The 20,977-nt window shown below is 52.2% G+C and overlaps 1 protein-coding gene across 1 annotated transcript in view; it reads left to right on the plus strand.

Annotated features, from left to right (window-relative positions):
* Nucleotides 1–20,977, plus strand: part of LOC139233029 (trafficking protein particle complex subunit 14-like) — a 68,019-nt gene that overhangs the window by 25,373 nt on the left and 21,669 nt on the right. Inside the window, exon 2 of the mRNA XM_070863545.1 lies at nt 10,507–10,548. Within this exon, the coding sequence (XP_070719646.1) occupies nt 10,507–10,548 (42 nt within the window). The remainder of the gene's footprint in view (nt 1–10,506; nt 10,549–20,977) is intronic.

Genomic DNA, 20,977 nt, shown 5'->3' on the forward strand with positions numbered 1-20,977 from the left:
ACTGTGAGCAGTTCTGGGTCCCACACCTCAGGGAGGGTATATTGGCCTTGGAGGGAGTGCAGTGTAGGTTTACCAGAACTGTACCCGGACTGTAAAGGTTAAGTTACGAGGAGAGATTACACAAACTAGGGCTGTATTCCCCCAACTATAGAAGGTTAAGGGGGGCTCTGATTGAAGGTTCCAGGATATTACGGGGAGCGGAGAGGGTAGATAGAGAGAAATGATTCCCGCTGGTTGGGGAGTCTAGGACTAGGGGCACAGTCTAAAGATTAGAGCCAGACCCTTCAGGAGTGAAATTAGGGAATACTTCTACACACACAGGGTGGGAGAGGTTTGGAATTCTCTTCCGCAAACGGCAATTGGTGCTGGGCCGATTGTTGATTTTAAATCTGAGATGGATAGCTTTATGTTAACCAGAGGTATTAAGGGATATGGGGCAAAGGCGGGTGGATAGAGTTAGGTCACAGATCAGCCACGATCCCATTGAGTGGTGGAATAGGCTCGAGGGGCTGAATGGCCTCCTCCTCTTCCTGTGTTCCTATACAGGTGTTATATAAATATAAGCTGCCGTTCCTGTAGTTGGCCTGGCCAGCCTTCCTTTTCTCGACCAATACAGCTTAACCAATCATTCCCTTGTTTTGTTTGTGGGAACTTGCTGCGTACTCGCTAGCTGCCATGTTTTGTTTGTGGGAACTTGCTGCGTACTCGCTAGCTGCCATGTTTTGTTTGTGGGAACTTGCTGCGTACTCGCTAGCTGCCATGTTTTGCCTCTATGACTGCTCTTCAAAATTCATCGAATGTCTCTGACGTGAAAAGCATTGTGTAAATGCAAGTCCGACCTCGTGTCTCCAGTGTGCTGTGTGTTAGCACCAAACACTATCGAGGCTGGGGGCCAATTGAAAATTTCAAAACTGAGATTGACAGATTTTTTTTTCTTGGGTAAGGGCATTAAACGTTGTGGAACCAAGGCCGGTAGATGGAGTTAAGATACAGATCAGCCATGGTCTAATCGAATGGCTGGAACAGGCTGGAGGGAGCTGAATGGCCGCCTCCTGTCCCTATATTGCTACACAGCATTTGGGTGACGTGTGGGTCGTAATGTGGGGCTACCTTTCATTAGTTAATTAATTAATTAACAGCGTTCCCCTTCTCCCCAACCACCCCCCTTCAAGGGGCAAAATCTAAAACCGAAAAATGTAAAAGAAAATTAATAAATTAAAATATGATTCTGGAGGAGTGATGAAGCACTCCAGTTTCTCCGGTGCCCACCTCTCGCGGAAGGCCGCGAGCGTACCGGTGGACACCGCGTGCTCCATCTCCAGGGACACCCGGGCTCGGATGTAACCGCGGAAGAGAGGCAGGCAGTCGGGCCGAACAACCCCCTCGGCCGCCCGCTATCGCTGCCGGTTGTGTGCGGTGATGAATTCAAGAGTACATCACATGGCATTAAAGGGTATTCCGACCGCTCTAACCCCCCTCCCCACTATCTAGTTGGTACTGAATGTGGTTCAAATATTCCAGAGACAGCGTTGCCAATCTGACCTTGTCTAATGTGCATCTTCAAGCATGTGTCGAGTAAGCAGAGAGTTCCAGGGATAAATCACTGAGAGTCAGGCCGATAACTCACTCACGCTACAGAAAGGTGATAACTTACAGGGCCTGACAGTGCTTGGGCTTATTTCCCGGAAAAGTGCCAAGCTCTGCCTGGATTTTAATGATTAAAGGCAGTCTGTTTCTGACTCTGCACTGTAGTTCATTACTGTGGAATACTTTGAATCTAAAATATTTACACCTCTTAATATTTGATGCTTGGGAAGAACTTATTTATCACTCCCAACCAATTTGGAGTTCTGCTTAATGTTTTAGTACCTCTGGTGCGGAGGAGCTAAGCATAAAACGGCACAGGAAGAGGCCATTCGGCCCATCAAACCTGTGCCAGTTCTTTCAATCAGTCCCACTCCCCCCTGCTCTTTCCCCGCAGCCCAGCACATTGTTCCTCTTCCAGTATTCCCCTTTTGAAAGTTGCTACTGAATCTGCTTCCACCGCCCTTTCAGGCAGCGCGTTCCAGATCATAACTCGCGTAAACAACAAAGAAAGTCCTCTCCTCTCCCCCTGTGGTTCTTTTGCCAATTACCTTTGCAAAGCGTAACAGAACGGCTGAACTGTTCTGACTGATCATAACTGTTGCGCAACATCTCGTTTTATTTTAGTAATCCATTCTCTCCGGTTGTGAAAACAGCGAGGATTAGATCTCTGAAATAAAAACAGAAGTGGCTTCAAATGCAGGACAGGGTCGGGTCAGTCGGCATCTGAATGAGAGAGCCCGGTTAGCATTCGGGGGGGGGGCAAATCCTGCATGAGCGCAGCGCGAACAGTTAGCCATTTTTAATTTTGCTTTCAGGCACCAACAGACTTTTCTGCGTTATACCCGTGTCTGTGAGTTTCCGTAGAATTGCATCACACTGTATGCTACGGCTCAGTGGATAGTGCACTCGCCTCTGAGTCAGAAGGTTATGGGTTCAAGTCCCACTCCAGGGGCAGTACTGAGGGGCCGTCTTTCGAATGAGACGATAAACCGAGTCATCTGCCCACTCAGGTGGACTTAAAAGATCCCGTGGCGCTATTTTGAAGAAGAGCAGGGGTGTTCTCCCAAGTGTCCTGGGGCCAATATTTATCCCTCAATCAACATAACAAAAACAGATCATTATCACATTGCTGTGTGTGGGAGTTTGCTGTGCACAAATTGGCTGCTGCGTTCCTACATTACAACAGCAACCACACTTCAAAAGCACTTCATTGGCTGTAAAGCGCTTTTGAGGTGTCCAGTGGTCGTGAAAGGTGCTATATAAATGCAAGTCTTTTACAGCACAGGCCATTGGGCCCCACCGCTCCGTGCCGGGGTTTATGCCCCACCGCTCCGTGCCGGGGTTTATGCTCCACATCAGCCCCCTCCCACCCCTCTCCATCTCACCCCATCACCATATCCTTCTATTCCTTCCTCCCTCATGTGTTTATCCAGCTTCCCCTTAAATGCATCTGTGCTATTCGCCTCAACCACTCCCTGTGGCAGCGAGTTCCACATTCTCACCACTCTCTGGGTAAAGTAGTTTCTCCTGAATTCCCCATTGGATTTATTAGCATATGTACAGTCCCCGATAGTTATAAAGCTCTCCGCTCTGGCATCGTAAATCTGCCACACAACACGAGCTTGGGTGTAGAGGCGGGATAGTCGGCACTGAGTGACTCTCCAAGATCCAAGTCCCCTTGCAGTACGTAGCCCTGAATCTGTGGCTTGTACGGTGAGACTACCAGGGGCAGGAGGAGGAGGCCATTTGGCCCCTCGAGCCTGTTTCTGTTCGATCATGGTTGACCTGTACCACAACTCCTCACCGCAGTGCGTTGGTACCCTTGACCAAGCTGTCCCCATACCCCATTGGTAAGAAAGACTTGGATTTATATAGCGCCTTTCACGACCACCGGACGTCTCAAAGCGCTTTACAGCCAATGAAGTACTTGTGGAGAGCAGTCACTGTTGTAATGTGGGAAATGTGGCAGCCAATTTGCGCCCAGCAAACTCCCACACACAGCAATGTGATAATGACCAGATAATCTGTTTTTGTTATGTTGATTGAGGGATAAATATTGGCTCTAGGACACCGGGGAGAACTCCCCTGCTCTCTTTCACAATAGAGCCCTGGGATCTTTTACACCCACCTGAGAGAGCAGACGGGGCCTCGGTTTAACGTCTCATCTGAAAGCTGGCAGCTCTGACAGTGCAGCGCTCACTCAGCGCTGCCCCTCCGACAGTGCGGCACTCCCTCAGTACTGCTCCTCCGACAGTGCGGCGCTCCCTCAGTACTGCCCCTCTGACAGTGCAGCGCTCACTCAGTACTGCCCTTCCGACAGTGCGGCGCTCCCTCAGTACTGCCCCTCCGACAGTGCGGCGCTCACTCAGCGCTGCCCCTCCGACAGTGCGGCGCTCCCTCAGTACTGCCCTGTCAGGCTAGATTTTTGTGCTCAAGTCCCTGGAGCGGGACCTGAACCCACAACCTTCTGTCTCGGAGGTGAGAGTGCTGCCCACTGAGCCACGGCTGACACTGTTGTGTCGTTACGTGGCTTGGTGTGTGGTTCTGTTGATAATCGCCTTGGGGGAGGTATTACTCAGTTAGAGGTGCGTTTATCAAATGCAGGATGTGAGAGAGTGCGGAGGTAGTTTAAAATCGACGCAGTGCTGGGCCGAGGCGAGATCGCGAGCATGGTGACTGATGCAGCCTGCGTTTGTCATTTTCCACAGGCAGCACATGAATAATTCTTTCAGTTTTCTCCCGAGGACCAGCCTGCCTTAATTTGCCTTATTGATTCCTCCAAACGTGAAAAGAATCCCAATTTTAAGCACTGATCGCTCAACACTTGGCTTCAGTCTGGTGGGACGAAGCTGAAAATTAACCGCATGGCTGACAGCAGGCAGTAACTCAGGCAAGCACTTCCCTCGTTATAAGCCATCGGAGCTTATAACGGCAAAGTTCGAACCACTAACAAATCACAGCGGCAATCCCAGATGGATTACTGCCCTAAACTTGCTGGCAAGCGTTTGTGGCTGATTTATTTTCTTCGAAACATTTTTTTTTCTTGAAACTTTTACTGCTTGGAATTTTGTACGTCGGGAGCACTGCAGCTGAACTTCAAAAGGTGCTTTAAAAAAGGAGCGGCTAGAGAGGGAAGTGCGCAGAGCGTTCGTCGAGAGAACTGTAAGGTGTCGGCTGTGGTTCAGTGGGTCGTGCTCTCGCCTGACTCAGAAGGTGGTGCGTTCAAGTCCCACTCCAGGGACTTGAACACAAAAATCTAGGCTAACACACTGCCAGTGCTGCACTGTCGGAGGGGCGTACTGAGGTAATGCCGCGCTGTCAGAGGGGCAGTGCTGAGGGAGCACCGCACTGTCGGAGGGGCAGTGCTGAGGGAGCACCGCACTGTCGGAGGGGCAGTGCTGAGGGAGCACCGCACTGTCGGAGGGGCAGTGCTGAGGGAGCACCGCACTGTCGGAGGGGCAGTGCTGAGGGAGCACCGCACTGTCGGAGGGTTAGTGCTGAGGGAGCGCCGCACTGTCGGAGGGGCAGTGCTGAGGGAGCGCCGCACTGTCGGAGGGGCAGTGCTGAGGTAGCGCCGCGCTGTCGGAGGAGCAGTACTGAGGTAGTGTTGCGCTGTCGGAGCGGTGGTACTGAGGGAGTATCGCACTGTCGGAGGTGCCGTCTTTGGGATGAGACATTAAACCGAGGTCCCGTCTGCACTCTCAGGTGGATGTAAAAGATCCCAGGGTACTATTTCGAACAAGAGCAGGGGAGTTATCCTCTGTGTCGTGGGGCCAATATTTATCCCTCAATCGACATCAGAAAAAAAGATTATCTGGTCATTATCACATTGCTGTGTGTGGGAGCTTGCTGTGTGCAAATTGGTTGTCGGGTTTCCCACATTACAGCAGTGACTACACTCCAAAAGTATTTCATTAGGTGTAAAGCGCTTTGGGACGTCTGGTGGCTGTGAAAGTAAATGCAGGTCTTTCTCATTCAGAACATAGAAATGTAGAAACATAGAAAATAGTTGCAGGAGTAGGCCATTCGGCCCTTCGAGCCTGCACCACCATTCAATATGATCATGGCTGATCATTCACCCCTTTCCTGCTTTCTCTCCATACCCCTTGATCCCTTTAGCCGTAGGGCCATTTCTAACTCCCTCTTGAATATATCCAATGAACTGGCATCAACGACTCTCTGCGGCAGGGAATTCCACAGGTTAATAACTCTTGAGTGAAGAAGTTTCTCCTCATCTCAGTCCTAAATGGCCTACCCCTTATCCTAAGACTGTGTCCCCTGGTTCTGGACTTCCCCAACATCGGGAACATTCTACCCGCATCTAATCTGTCCTGTCCCGTCAGAATCTTATACGTTTCTATGTGATCCCCTCTCATCCTTCTAAACTCCAGTGTATAAAGGCCCAGTTGATCCAGTCTCCTCATATGTCAGTCCAGCCATCCCTGGAATCAGTCTGGTGAACCTTCGCTGCACTTCTTCAATAGCACGAATGTCCTTCCTCAGATTAGGAGACCAAAACAGGACACAATATTCCAGGTGAGGCCTCACCAAGGCTCTGTACAACTGCAGTAAGACCTCCCTGCTCCTCTACTCAAATCCCCTAGCTATGAAGGCCAACATACCATTTGCCACCTTCACCACCTGCTGTACCTGCATGCCAACTTTCAATGACTGATGTACCATGACACCCAGGTCTCGTTGCACCTCCCCTTTTCATAATCTGCCACCATTCAGATAATCTGCCTTCGTGTTTTTGCCACCAAAGTGGATAACCTCATATTTATCCACATTATACTGCATCTACCATGCATTTGCCCACTCACCTAACCTGTCCAAGTCACCCTGCAGCCTCTTAGCGTCCTCCTCACAGCTCACACTGCCACCCAGTTTAGTTCATCTGCAAACTTAGAGATATTTCACTCAGTCCTTCACCCAAATCATTCATGTATATTGTAAAGAGCTGGGGTCCCAGCACTGAGCCCTGCGGTACTCCACTAGTCACTGTCTCCCATTCCGAAAAGGACCCGTTTATCCCGACTCTCTTGCTTCCTGCCTGCCAACCAATTCTCTATCCACGCCAGTACATTACCCCCAATACCATGTGCCTTGATCTTGCATACCAACCTCTTACATGGGACCTTGTCAGAGGCCTTTTGAAAGTTTAAATACACCACATCCACTGGTTCTCACTTGTCCATTCCCACTCTACTAGTTACATCCTCAAAAAATTCCAGAAGATTTGTCAAGTATGACTTCCCTTTCATAAATCCATGCTGACTTGGACCGATTATGTCACCGCTTTCCAAATGCACTGCTATTTCATCCTTAATAATTGATTCCAACATTTTCCCCACTACTGATGTCCGGCTAACCGGTCTATAATTACCCGTTTTCTCTCTCCCTCCTCTTTTAAAAAGTGGTGTTACAGTAGCTACCCTCCAGTCCATAGGAACTGATCCAGAGTCGATAGACTGTTGGAAAATGATCACCAATGCATCCACTATTTCTGGGGCCACCTCCTTAAGTACTCTGGGATGCAGACAATCAGGCCCCAGGGATTTATCGGCCTTCAATCCCCAACACAATTTCCCCAACACAATTTCCCGCCTAATAAGGATATCCTTCAGTTCCTCCTCCTCACTAGACTCTCGGTCCCGTAGTACATCCGGAAGATCATTTGTGTCTTCCTGCCTATTCACCAATTTGTTCAATTGGTTTGCCATTTCTTTGTTCCCCATTACTAATTCACCTGAGTCCGACTGCAAGGGACCTATGTTTGTCTTCAGTAACCTTTTTCTCTTCACATATCTATAGAAGCTTTTGCAGTCAGTTTTTATGTTCCCAGCAAGCTTCCTCTTGTACTCTATTTTCCCCCTCCTAATTAAACCCGTTGTCCTCCTCTGCTGAATTCTAAATTTCTCCTAGTCCTTGGGTTTGCTGCTTTTTCTGGCCAATTTATATGCCTCTTCCTTGGATCTAACACTATCCTTAATTTCCCTTGTTAGCCACGGTTGAATCACCTTCCCTGTTTTATTTTTACTCCAGACAGAGATGTACAACTGTTGAAGTTCATCCATGTGATCTATAAATGTTTGCCATTGCCTATTCACCGTCAACCCTTTAAGTATCCTTTGCCAGTCTATTCTAGCCAATTCACTCCTCATGTCGTCGAAGTTAGCTTTCCTTAAGTTTAGGACCCTAGTTTCTGAATTGACTGTGTCACTCTCCATCTTAATAAAGAATTCTACCATATTATGGTCACTCTTCCCCAAGGGGCCTCGCACAACAAGATTGCTAATTAGTCCCTTCTCATTACACATCACCAGGATGGCCAACTAGTTGGTTCCTCAAGAAACCAACCTTAATACACTCCAGGAAATCCTCCTCTACCGCATTGCTACCAGTTTGGTTAGCCCAATCTATATGTAAATTAAAATGGGATCGTCAACCAGAGAGGAACATGGGGCGTTATTGAAATTGTAACTGAATGTTTGAAGAATGTAGTGGTGTCTTTAGTGCAAAATGTTGCTATAATTGGACACCGGTCTTCCAACCAGACATTTCGTGCAGTTGCTTCTTAGTTCTAATACATACTGTACAGCACGAGCACACCCTGCCTGGCCAGGTGCAGTGTAAATGACTCTCCGTGTGATGGCGAGTGTGTTTCTGCGGTTGTGGCTTGGTTTGCGGCTATCTTTGGCAAGCAGGGTTGCGGGTGGGAGGGGGGTCTTATTTTTGCGTTGTTGCAAGAAAGGTTCCCATTGTTAACTGGTGCTGTTTGTGGGCAGGTTGCATTCTCGCAGTCTGTGGTACCTCTGCACACGTTATTCTGGTGCACAAGTGTTGCTGCATTCCTGCAAATTGTTAATGTGCATCTTCTGCAAGAAGTCTTCAATATCTTCCCCCCCCCCCCCCCCCCGCCCCCCACCCTCTCAGCTTGGTGTGTGTGTGCGTGCGCAAAGCGTTTCTTTGCACATTTAATAGAATGAGCCCCTGATTCTGTTGCCTGCCTCAACTGCTGAAGGAGCGGCTTACGTACCTGTCACACGATTTGATCCAGTGGATAATTACATTTAAAATCTGCCATCGAGAGCATGTTAATGGGTTTCAGATTGGTTCTGCAATGTTGGCTGGGATGTCGAAATTAGTCAGTTTTGTATTGTGATGGATTCCACACATCGGTACTTTGCAAACACCGTTTTCTGGTTCGAACGACTTGACCCGTTTCTGTTTTTAAAAAAAAAAAGGCTCGTCTCCCTTCCTCTCGGTTGGCTAGACTAGGCCTATATTCCCCAACGTTTAGAAGAATGCGATGCGATCTCATTGAAACGTATAAAATTCTTACGGGGCTTGACAGAACATAACAACTAGGAACAGGTGTCGGCCATTCGGCCCCTTGAGCTTGCTCCGCCATTCAATATCAGGGCTGATCCGATCTTGGCCTCAGCTCCACTTCCCTGCCCCGCTCCCCATCACCCTTGACTCCCTTATCATTCAAAAATCTGCCCATCTCCACTTTAAATATATTCAATGACCCAGCCTCCACAGCTCTCTGGGGTAGAGAATCCCAAAGATTCACGAACCTCTGAGCAGAAATTCCTCCTCATTTCCGTTTTAAATGGGCGACCCCTTATTCTGAAACTATGCCCCCTAGTTCTTGATTCTCCCATGAGGAGAAACATCCTCTCTGCATCTACCCTGTCAAGCCCCCTCAGAATCTTATGTTTCAATAAGATCACCTCTCATTCTTCTAAACTCCAATGAGTACAGGCCCAACCTGCTCAACCTTTCTTCATAAGACAACCCCTTCATCTCACGAATGAACCTCGTGAACCTTCTCTGAACTACCTCCAATGCAAGTATATCCATCCTTAAATAAGGAGAGCAAAACTGTACGCAGTACTCCAGGTGTGGCCTCACCAATACCCTGTACAGTTGTAGCAGGACTTCCCTACTTTTATACTCCATCCACTTTGCAATAAAGGCCAACATTCCATTTGCGTCCATTCATCTCCGTTTTAAATGGGCGTCCCCTTATTCTCACTGCCTGAAAGTGGTAAAGGCAGAAACCCTCTGCACATTTAAAAAGTACTTGGATGCGCTCTTGAAGTGCCGTAACCAGCAGGGCTACGGACCGAGAGCTGGAAAGTGGGATTAGGCTGGATAGCCTCTTGTCGGCTGGCGCAGACACGATGGGCTGATATAGCCTCCTTCCATGCTGTAAAGTTCTCTGATTCTGACGATTGATTTCCTGACTGCTGTCACTTCAACAGCTGGGGGAACATCTGTCGAGGCCCGAGAGTGAAACAAGAATGCATCACTGGCTCGTGCACAGGAACAGGAGGAGGCCATTCAGCCCCTCGAGCATGCTCCATCCATTGCTGATCTGTGCCCTCCACTCCATTTACCCGCCATAGCCTTACCTAAAAAATCTATCGATCTCAGCCTTTTGCGGGGGGGGGGGGGGGGGAGGGGGGGAGGGGGGAGAGATGGGTGGTGGGGGGGGGGGGGGGGGGAGAGATGGGTGGTGGGGGGGGGGGGGAGAGATGGGTGGTGGGGGGGGGGGGGGGGGGAGAGATGGGTGGTGGGGGGGGGGGGGAGAGATGGGTGGTGGGGGGGGGGGGGGAGAGATGGGTGGGGGGGGGGGGGGGAGAGATGGGTGGGGGGGGGGGGGGGGGAGAGATGGGTGGGGGGGGGGGGGGAGAGATGGGTGGTGGGGGGGGGGGGGGGAGAGATGGGTGGTGGTGGGGGGGGGGGGGAGAGATGGGTGGTGGGGGGGGGGGGGAGAGATGGGTGGTGGGGGGGGGGGGGGAGAGATGGGTGGTGGGGGGGGGGGGGAGAGACGGGTGGTGGGGGGGGGGGGAGAGACGGGTGGTGGGGGGGGGGGAGACGGGTGGTGGGGGGGGGGAGACTGGTGAGGGGGGGGGGGAGACGGGTGGTGAGGGGGGGGGGGGGAGACGGGTGGTGGGGGGGGGGAGAACGGGTGGTTGGGTGGGGGGAAACGGGTGGTTGGGGGGGGAGAACGGGTGGTTTGGGGGGGGGGGGAGAACGGGTGGTTGGGGCTGGGGGAGAGAACGGGTGGTTGGGGCTGGGGGAGAACGGGTGGTTGGGGCTGGGGGAGAGAACGGGTGGTTGGGGCTGGGGGAGAACGGGTGGTTGGGGCTGGGGGAGAACGGGTGGTTGGGGCTGGGAGAGAACGGGTGGTTGGGGCTGGGGGAGAACGGGTGGTTGGGGCTGGGAGAGAACGGGTGGTTGGGGGGAGAACGGGTGGTTTGGGGGGGGGGGGGGGAGAACGGGTGGTTGGGGCTGGGAGAGAACGGGTGGTTGGGGCTGGGGGAGAACGGGTGGTTGGGGCTGGGGGAGAACGGGTGGTTGGGGCTGGGGGAGAACGGGTGGTTGGGGCTGGGGGAGAACGGGTGGTTGGGGCTGGGGGAGAACGGGTGGTTGGGGCTGGGGGAGAACGGGTGGTTGGGGGGGAGAACGGGTGGTTTGGGGGGGGGGGGAGAACGGGTGGTTTGGGGGGGGGGAGAACGGGTGGTTGGGGGGGAGAACGGGTGGTTTGGGGGGGGGGGAGAACGGGTGGTTGGGGCTGGGGGAGAACGGGTGGTTGGGGGGGAGAACGGGTGGTTGGGGGGGAGAACGGGTGGTTTGGGGGGGGGGGGGGGGAGAACGGGTGGTTTGGGGGGGGGGGAGAACGGGTGGTTGGGGCTGGGGGAGAACGGGTGGTTGGGGGGGGGGAGAACGGGTGGTTGGGGCTGGGGGAGAACGGGTGGTTGGGGCTGGGGGAGAACGGGTGGTTGGGGCTGGGGGAGAACGGGTGGTTGGGGCTGGGGGAGAACGGGTGGTTTGTGGGGGGGGGGGAGAACGGGTGGTTTGGGGGGGGGGGAGAACGGGTGGTTTGGGGGGGGGGGAGAACGGGTGGTTGGGGCTGGGGGAGAACGGGTGGTTTGGGGGGGGGGGAGAACGGGTGGTTGGGGGTGGGGGGGGACGGGTGGTTGGGGGTGGGGGGGACGGGTGGTTGGGGGTGGGGGGGACGGGTGGTTGGGGGGGGGGAACGGGTGGTTGGGGGGGGAGACGGGTGGTTGGGGGGGGGGGAACGGGTGGTTGGGGGGGGAGACGGGTGGTTGGGGGGGGCAACGGGTGGTTGGGGGGGGGGGGAAACGGGTGGTGGGTGGGGGGGGGGGAACGGGTGGTGGGTGGGTGGGCGAACAGGTGGTTGGGGGGGGAGAAACGGGTGGTTGGGGGGGAGAAACGGGTGGTTGGGGGGGGGGTGGGAATTGGGTGGGGGGGGGGAACGGGTGGTTGCGGGGGGGGACGGGTGGTTGGGGGGGGGGGAACGGGTGGGGGGGTGCTTGCGTTGTCGTGCGCTCCTTCCTCTGATTGTACTCTTGTTTCCGCGTGCTCGCGGCGAAGAGATTCGAGGTATTCGGCGCCTTCCCGGATGCTTCTCCACTTTGCGTGGATTTGGGCCGTGGATTCCCAGGTGTCGGTGGGGATGGTGCAATTTTTCAAGGAGGCCTTGAAGCGTTTCCTCTGCCCACCTGGGGCTCGCTTACCGAGTTGGAGCTCTGAGTAGAGCGCTTGTTTTGGGAGTCTCGTGTCGGGCATGCGGACAATGTGGCCCAAACAACACAATCAGATCACCCCGTCAATCTTTTACGCCCGAGGGAATGCAAGTCAGGTTTATAAGAACATAACATAACCAATAGGAGCAGGAGTAGGCCATACGGCCCCTCGAGCCTGCTCCACCATTTAATACGATCATTGCTGATCCGATCATGGACTCAGCTCCACTTCCCTGCCCGCTCCCCATAACCCCTTATCCCCTTATCATTTCAGCAACTGTCTATCTCAGTCTCAAATTTATTCAATGTCCCAGCTTCCACAGCTCTCTGAGGCAGCGAATTTCACAGATTTACAACCCTCAGAGAAGAAATTCCTCAACTCAGTTTTAAATGGGCGGCCCCTTATTCTAAGATTATGACCTCTAGTCTCTAGTCTCCCCCATCAGTGGAAACATCCTCTCTGTATCCACCTTGTTAAGCCCCCTCATAATCTTATCATCTTTATAGGCAGTCCCTCGGAATCGAGGAAGACTTGCTTCCACTCTTGAAATGAGTCCTTAGGTGGCTGAACAGTTCAATACGAGAGCCACAGTCCCTGTCACAGGTGGGACAGACAGTGGTTGAGGGAAGGGGAGGGTGGGACTGGTTTGCCGCACGCTCCTTCCGCTGCCTGCGCTTGGTCTCTGCATGCTCTCGGCGACGAGACTCGAGGTGCTCAGCGCCCTCCCGGATGCACTTCCTCCACTTAAGGTCTTTGGGCCAGGGACTCCCAGGTGTCGATGGGGATGTTGCACTTTTATCAGGGAGGCTTTGAGGGTGTCCCTGTAAAGTTTCCTCTGCCCACCTTTGGCCCATTTGCCATGAAGGAGTTCCGAGTAGAGCGCTTGCTTTTCAAGCCACATTGCTGGATGACTCGTAAAGAAGGTCTCTGTTTCCAGTAAGGGCCTTGTCTGTTGCCTCTGGTGACCAAGATAACTGGGGCGATGGGTAGATTTTTGGAATTGAGCTACACTGCTTGGAAAGGCCACTTCTTTATGTGAACCTGCTGCCCACCAAGGCGGAGAGGACTGTGGGGAACTGCGCCCAGTAAGAGATACTCCCACCTCCATGCCCCGGACTGAAGGCCCTTTAGTTTTATCTGCTTGTCCTTATTTCTTTCCAGCGCCCGCCACACAGCCGCCAGGCCCAGTTTTCACACCAGCATATTGCAATTCAAAAAACGCCAGTCTGTTCTGTTCTCCGCACCATTCTGCAGCTTGAGGCTGTTGTGGTTGGCAGGAATCCAGGGCAAAGGAGTGGAGACTCAGCATCATAGCCGCTCCCTCGAACGAGGATGACTTGCTTCCAGAAGAGTTCACAGATGTTTCAATGAAGGACCCGATGTTCCAGATCCTGAACTCCAATTGAAGGGTGGAAGATGCCTGTGCGTGGATTTTTTTTAACGTGGGGTGACCGTTGCACACCAGCCACCACACGGGCTTGACAGAGCGAGGTCTTGGTCCAGTGGCAAGGGTTAACTGCTGTTCTGCACAGACCCAGTGCACGCACACATATCGCAGTGTGGGCTGCCCCTGGGCCCTCGGCTCTTCCGGGCTCCGTTCCCTCATTTGCTGCACCTTTGCCACGATCTCTCGCCGCTAATGCCACGGGAACACACTGCACCCGTTCCTGAAGCCGCCTCCCACTGCAAGAAAAATTCAAGCAACCACCTTCTTAAAGCAGGGCAATGCGCATTGTGTCGAACAGCGCTATTGCGTGCTTAGGACTGAATTCCTGGACAGAGGAGAAGAGATTTTCGCACGTGGTCATCCCCTCGAGGAGGATGTACAGCACACACAAGGGTTTAAATTGCCATCTAAGGAGAGCTTGGCTTGATGTGACTGTGCTGTGACCTTCACCGTCCCTGCTCTGAAGAGATTGTACTCCCACTGCAGACCCCATTGCTGCCTTGATGCGCCAGTCACACTTCAAGGACTGTCCACTGGCAATTTGTAAAGATTACTGTTCTTTGCAATCCTGAGTTGCCCAAATTGGTGTGCGCATTCAAGAGCTTCAGAACTAGAGTTCTCCATAATGACACGACATCTGAGCGAATTCACCGTGACAAAATGTGTGTGCAGGAGACAACAGAACCTTTACAGAACGACACATGTTGATGTATCTGTCTGAGAAACACAGCCTCCTGTTCCTGTGACTGCGGAGCGCCCGATAAGCCTGCCCTCCTGTTAGATGCTGTGACCCGCAGGCGGCCTTATCCTGTCACTGTCGGCTTTTCGAAAATGACTGGAGAGCAAAGCAACCGTGCAAGGATTATTAAATTTCACACTGAAGCACTGTTTCTCTCTCCAGGTTTTTAATCTTCCCCTGCAACGCTGCTTTTCCCACTAAACCGCTAAATAATGAACTGGGTGTGAGGCGATGTTTGCCTGATTGATTAAATGTTCCAGCTCCGAGCCTTTTCATCCTGCTTCTCCCATTCTCTCCCTCCCTCCACGCACTCTCTCTCTCTCTCTCTCCCTCTCCCCCCCCCCCCCCTCCACACCCTCCCTCCACGCACTCTCTCTCCCTCCCTCCCTGCGTGCGCCCGCTCTCCCTCCCTCCCTCCACACTGGCGCTGTCATCCCCATTCCCCCCCCAGGGCATTAATTCTTTTCTATGATATACACACCCCCTGGCTCTGGGCCACCCTCCGCCAGCAGTGATGGTTCTGATAAACAGCGAAAGGGGAAAAGCTGGAGTGAGACCTCAGAATATCAGGACAGTGCAGCAGGTCAGGCAGAAGTGGAAAGGGCAGTCGGTTACTGGTCGGGCGGGGACCCTGTCATCACTCCGTATAAACACAGCGTTCGCTCATTCAGCAGCAATCGTCACCTTGTTGGGCTTTCGTTATGATTTTTCGCATTTTGGTATTTCCAGTAGATTGAGTCACAAATTAACCGTGCAGAGCAGTAAATGTGAGCAGCTGAGTTAATGCTCAGTGCACTGGCGTCTCTGCAAGGTCATTTCTGATCCTAATGAGCCGTCAAGAGGCTGAAGATTTCAACCTTGGCAGTGCCCCTGGGAAGCAGTTTAAGCGAGCAGCAAGTTTGACTTTACGTTTTAACCGCTGATCCTTTCACCTGGGACTTGCGTCACGCCAGAGCTCCAGAAACCAATGGTCATAGACTAGTACAGCACTGAAGGAGGCCATGCAGCCCATCAAGTCTTTTTAAAAATTTGTTTAAGGGATGTGGGCATCGCTGGCAAGGCCGACTTTTATTGCCCATCCCTAAATGCCCTGGAGAAGGTGCTGGTGAGCCGTCGCCTTGACTACAACGGAGCGGCTCGCTGGGCCATTTCAGAAGGCAGTTAAGAGTCAACCACATTGCTGTGGGTCTGGAGCCAAAGGTGGGCAGAGGAAACGTTACAAGGACATCCTCAAAGCCTCCCTGATAAAGTGCACCATCCCCACCGACACCTGGGAGTCCCTGGCCAAAGACCAGTCCGCCCTAAGTGGAGGAAGTGCATCCGGGAGGGCGCTGAGCACCTCGAGTCTCGTCGCCGAGAGCATGCAGAAACCAAGCGCAGGCAGCGGAAGGAGCGTGCGACAAACCAGTCCCACCCTCCCCTTCCCTCAACCACTGTCTGTCCCACCTGTGACAGGGACTGTGGTTCTCGTATCGGACTGTTCAGCCACCTAAGGACTCATTTTAAGAGTAGAAGCAAGTCTTCCTCGATTCCGAGGGACTGCCTGTGATGAGTCTGGAGTCATCTATAGGCCAGACCAGGTAAGGGCGGCAGATTTCCTTCCCTAATGGACATTAAATGACCCAGATGGATTTTTATGACAATCCGGTAGTTTCATGGTCACCATTACTGATACTAGCATTTATTCCAGATTTATTTAATGAACTGAATTTAAATTCCCCAGTGGCCGTGGTGGGATATGAACTCACGACTCTGGAATATTAGTCTGGGAATATAACCACTATACTATCGTACCCGAGTCTGCGCAGGCTCTTTCGAAGAGCAACCCAGTCAGTCCCACTCCCCCACTCTTTCCCCATATCCCTGCAATTGTTTCACCTTCCAAGTATTTATCCAACTCCCCTTTGAAAGCCACGATTGAGTCTGCCTCCACCACCCTCTCAGGCAGCGCATTCCAGATCCTAACCACTCGCTGCGTGAAACATTTTCCCCCGAGTCGCCTTTGGCTCTTCTGCCAATCACCTTAAATCTGTGTCCCTCTGGTTCCCGACCCTTCCACCAATGGGAACAGTTTCTCTCGATCTACTCTGTCCAGCCCCCTCATGATTTTGAACACCTCGATCAAATCTCCTCTCAGCCTTCTACTCGAAGGAGGCCAGCCATGCACTTGCTGCAAGATTCACTTTGACCTGTCAACTTGAAGCAGAAAAGACTTGGACAAGACAGATGGGCTCTTTGGTTTAAGTGGATTGCACGTAGGTTACCATCGCTTCGGGATTGTCCCGGAATCTCCAGCAGTTAGAGATTAATCTCCCGCTGCAAACCAACCCTGGAGAAAAATCACCGGGGCGTTAAAGGACAAGGGGCTCCAGTTACGTGGAGAGACTGGAAAAGCTGGGCTTGTTCTCCTTGCAGCAGAGAAGGTTGAGGAGATTTGATAGAGGTGTTCAAAATCATGAGGGAGGTCTCGACAGAGTAGATGGAACATAAGAACATAAGAAATAGGAGCAGGAGTTGGCCATTCGGCCCCTCGAGCCTGCTCTGCCATTCACTAAGATCATGGCTGATCGAATCTTGGCCTCAATTCCACTTCCCTGCCCGCTCCCCATAACCCTTGACTCCCGAGAGAGTTCCATAGAGAGAAGCTAATTCCCATTGACGGAAAGGCTGGGAACCAGAGGACACAGATTTAAGGCGATTGGCAGAAGAATTGAAGACGACACGAGGGAAAACCTTTCACGCAGCGAGTGGTTAGGATCTGGAATGCGCTGCCTGAGGGGGTGGTGGAGGCAGACTCCATCGTTTAACTGATCCGTCATCTGATTTGCTGAATGTGACTGAGCGATGTGATAATATACATCCGAATTCTTCTCTTACCCCCCCCCCCCCCACACCTCCCAGCTGCATGGATATCTTTGAGCCACGCCAATATAGTTTCTGTTTTGCACCTTTATTTTAGATTATTAAAGAGTCTGGTCGCTGAATAAATACTTAATGCGGTGCGGCTCTGTGTATTGTACTGGGGGATAGAACGTGGGTGGATTGAAGAGCTCAGCCAAACTTAAGTGTATGAATGGCTGTCAGTGCCATGCAAGGCAGCAGTGCAGTCAAAGTTATGGACGGGCAAAATGATTTACAAATCTTGAGCTTAGTGCAATTTACTCTGAGCTGCCCAGTACTTGCAATGCTTAAAGCATGAATTTTTAATGCCATTGATTGACACTTTCAATGTTTGCCGCTAATGTCTTCACTCAAGCGCGGTACATTATTCCCATGCTCCCCTGGCCGACCTCCCACCGTGCACCCTCTGTAAACGGGAGCTCATCCTGAACTCGGCTGCCCCCGTGCCCTAACTCGCACCGAGTCCCGCTCACCCATCACCCCCTGTGCTCACTGTCCCGTGTCCTAACTCGCACCGAGTCCTGCTCACCCATCACCCCCTGTGCTCACTGCCCCGTGTCCTAACTCGCATCGAGTCCCACTCACCCATCACCCCCTGTGCTCACTGCCCCGTGTCCTAACTCGCACCGAGTCCCACTCACCCATCACCCCCTGTGCTCACTGCCCCGTGTCCTAACTCGCACCGAGTCCCACTCACCCATCAACACCTGTGCTCACTGCCCCGTGTCCTAACCCGCACCGAGTCCTGCTCACCCATCCCCCCCTGTGCTCACTGCCCCGTGTCCTAACTCGCACCGAGTCCCACTCACCCATCACCCCCTGTGCGCGCTGACCTACATTGGCTCCCGGTCCGGCCACGCCTCGATTTAAAAAAAAAAATGTTAAGCCCGGTTTACAAATCCCTCCATTGCCTCAACCCCTCTCCCCTTCTCTAATACTTCCTCCAGCCCTCCGAGATCTCTGCACTCTTCCAATTCTGGCCTCTTGCACATCCCCTGGCTTTAATTGTTCCGTCATTGATGGCCGTGCCTTCAGCTGCCTGGGCCCTGAGCTCTGGAACTCAATCCCTAAACCTCTCCATCTTGCTACCGCTCAAGACTTATTTCTACCCCAATGTGAAATGGCCACACTGCTCAGTGTGAAATGCTGAATATCATCTCTTGGGTCGAAACAAACTCCCTTCCCCCCCCCCCCCCCCACCATTCCCCCATTTCTCTTACCAAGGCACTAATTCTCTCCGCCATACAGTTGCCTGGGATCTTCACCCAAGTGGTCGCTCCCCATCCGTCTTGAACAGGGTGAAATGGCAGCTTACTGCCTCACCCGTGGAGTCCTCCGCTTCCTGAATCATCGCTCGCTCGGGGATCCAATTCTGTCCGCACAGTGCGCACGGAATCTCGTGCACAGCAGCACTGGACCCTGAGCGATGGTGGCAGGGAGTGGGGGAGAATATCTTCATGAATGGAGTGGGGGGGGGGGGGGAAGAAGAGAGAAGAGTGTTTCTGTAATTATGGGAGGAGGGGAGAAATTGCCTCTGAGTGGGGGGGGTTTGGGCGGGGGAACAATGGGCTGAGCATAACAACATAAGAATTAGGAGCAGGAGTTGGCCATTCGGCCCCTCGTGCCTGCTCTGTCATTCAATGAGATCGTGGCTGCTCTTCCACCTCAATTCACTTTCCCCATATCCCACGATTCCCTTAATATCCAAAAATCTATCTATCAGTGTTGAGTATACACACAGACTGAGCCTCCATAGCCCTCTGGGGTAGAGAATTCCAAAGATTCACCACCCTCTGAGTGAATTAGGACTGAGATGAGGAGAAACTTCATGTCCAACCCCTTATCCTGAGACTGTGACCCCTGGTTCTAGACTCCCCAGCCCGGGGGAAACATCCCCCCTGCAGCTACCCTGTCAAGCCCTGTAAGAATTGTGTCTGTTTCAATGAGATCACCTGAGAGGGCGAAGAATCCCTCAGTGAATAGGGGTGGGGAGGAAGGGGAGGGGAGGAAAGAGGGGCCGAATGGCTGACTTGCTCCTAATTCTTCCATCCCCTTTTCCCCCATATCGCTTAATACTTTTGGTTAACAAAAATCTACCAATCTCAGATTTAAAATTAACAATTGCTCTAGCATTAATTGCCGCTTGCAGGAGAAAGTTCCAAACTTCTTTGTGTGTACAAGTGTTTCCCAACTTCACTCCTGAAACGCCTGGCTCTAATACTTGTCATTGAAAGCAAACATGCCGGTGCAGCAAGCAGTTAGGAAGGCAAATGGTATGTTGGCCTTCATTGCAAGAGGATTTGAGTACAGGAGCAAGGATGTCTTACTGCAGTTATACAGGGCCTTGGTGAGACCACACCTGGAGTATTGTGTGCAGTTTTGGTGGTCTTACCTAAGAAAGGATATACTTGCCATAGAGGGCGTGCAGCGAAGGTTCACCAGACTGATTCCTGGGATGGCAGGACTGTCGTATGAAGAGAGATTGGGTCGACTAGGCCTATATTCTCTAGAGATTAGAAGAATGAGAGGGGATCTCATTGAAACGTATAAAATTCTGACGGGGTTGGACAGACTGGATGCGGGGAGGATGTTTCTCCGGGCTGGGAAGTCTAGAACAAGGGGTCACAGTCTCAGGATACGGCGTAGGAAATTTAGGACCGAGATGAGAAATGTTTTCACTCAGAGGGTGGTGAACCTGTGGAATTCTCTACCACAGAAGGCTGTGGGGGCCAAGTCACTGAATATATTTAAGAGGGAGATAGATAGATTTCTAAACACAAAAGGCATCAAGGGGTATAGGGAAAAAGCGGGAATATGGTGTTGAGATAGAGGATCAGCCATGATCATATTGAATGGTGGTGCAGACTCGAAGGGCCGAATGGCGGCCTACTGCACCTATTTTCTGTGTTTCTATGTCCAAGACTCCTCAACCAGCGGAAGTAGAATCTGCCTCTCTACTAAATAAAACAAGACCACTTTGATTCGCAGCGTTCAATGCCACGGCACTTGGAGTAGCTGGGCTTCGATGGTTGGGATTGTGCTCTGCAATGGCAGCCAGCTGCCTTACCCAGTGTTGGTAACACCGTTGACCGCCTGGTATTTATTGGGAAAATCTGATCCGGTTATGGCCAGCGGACCTCCAGTGAAACCAATTGAACACCTTGGCTCTCGACAGTACGACAAGACCAATTATTTCGAAGAGGTCAAAATCACGAAGTGATTAATAGAGTGAGGAGGTGGTTGGGGAGAATGGGAGAGACTTATTTTTAATTTAATAAAGAAACCTGGGTGCCGAAAGATGATGGAGGGACTAGGAAAATGGGCTTGTGTAAAACCAGGAAATCAAAATAAATCCCAACTTTGTTTGGGGGAATAGGATATGCTGGTTAATTATTCTCTATCCAGGAGGTCGCCGTGAGGCGGCGCCTTGTTTAACCAGCTGTGCTCGATACAGGAAGAGGATTCGGCCATTCAGCCTCTCGAGCCCGTTCCGCCATTCACCGAGATCATGGCTGATCAGTGTCCCCTGTGGCTCAGTGGGCAGCACACTCTCCTCTGAGTCTCACAAATCCAGGTTGACACTCCAGTGCAGTTCTAAGGGAGCGCCGCATTGTCGGAAGGGCACTGCTGAGGGAGAGCCGCACAGTCGGAGGGGCAAGGGGAATAGATGGGTGTTTCTGCGACCGCAACCGAGACTCCAGGATGGTATGTTGCCTCCCTGGTGCAAGGGTCAAGGA

This window comes from Pristiophorus japonicus, chromosome 20 (genome assembly GCF_044704955.1).
Source record: "Pristiophorus japonicus isolate sPriJap1 chromosome 20, sPriJap1.hap1, whole genome shotgun sequence".
Lineage (NCBI taxonomy): Eukaryota > Metazoa > Chordata > Chondrichthyes > Pristiophoridae > Pristiophorus > Pristiophorus japonicus.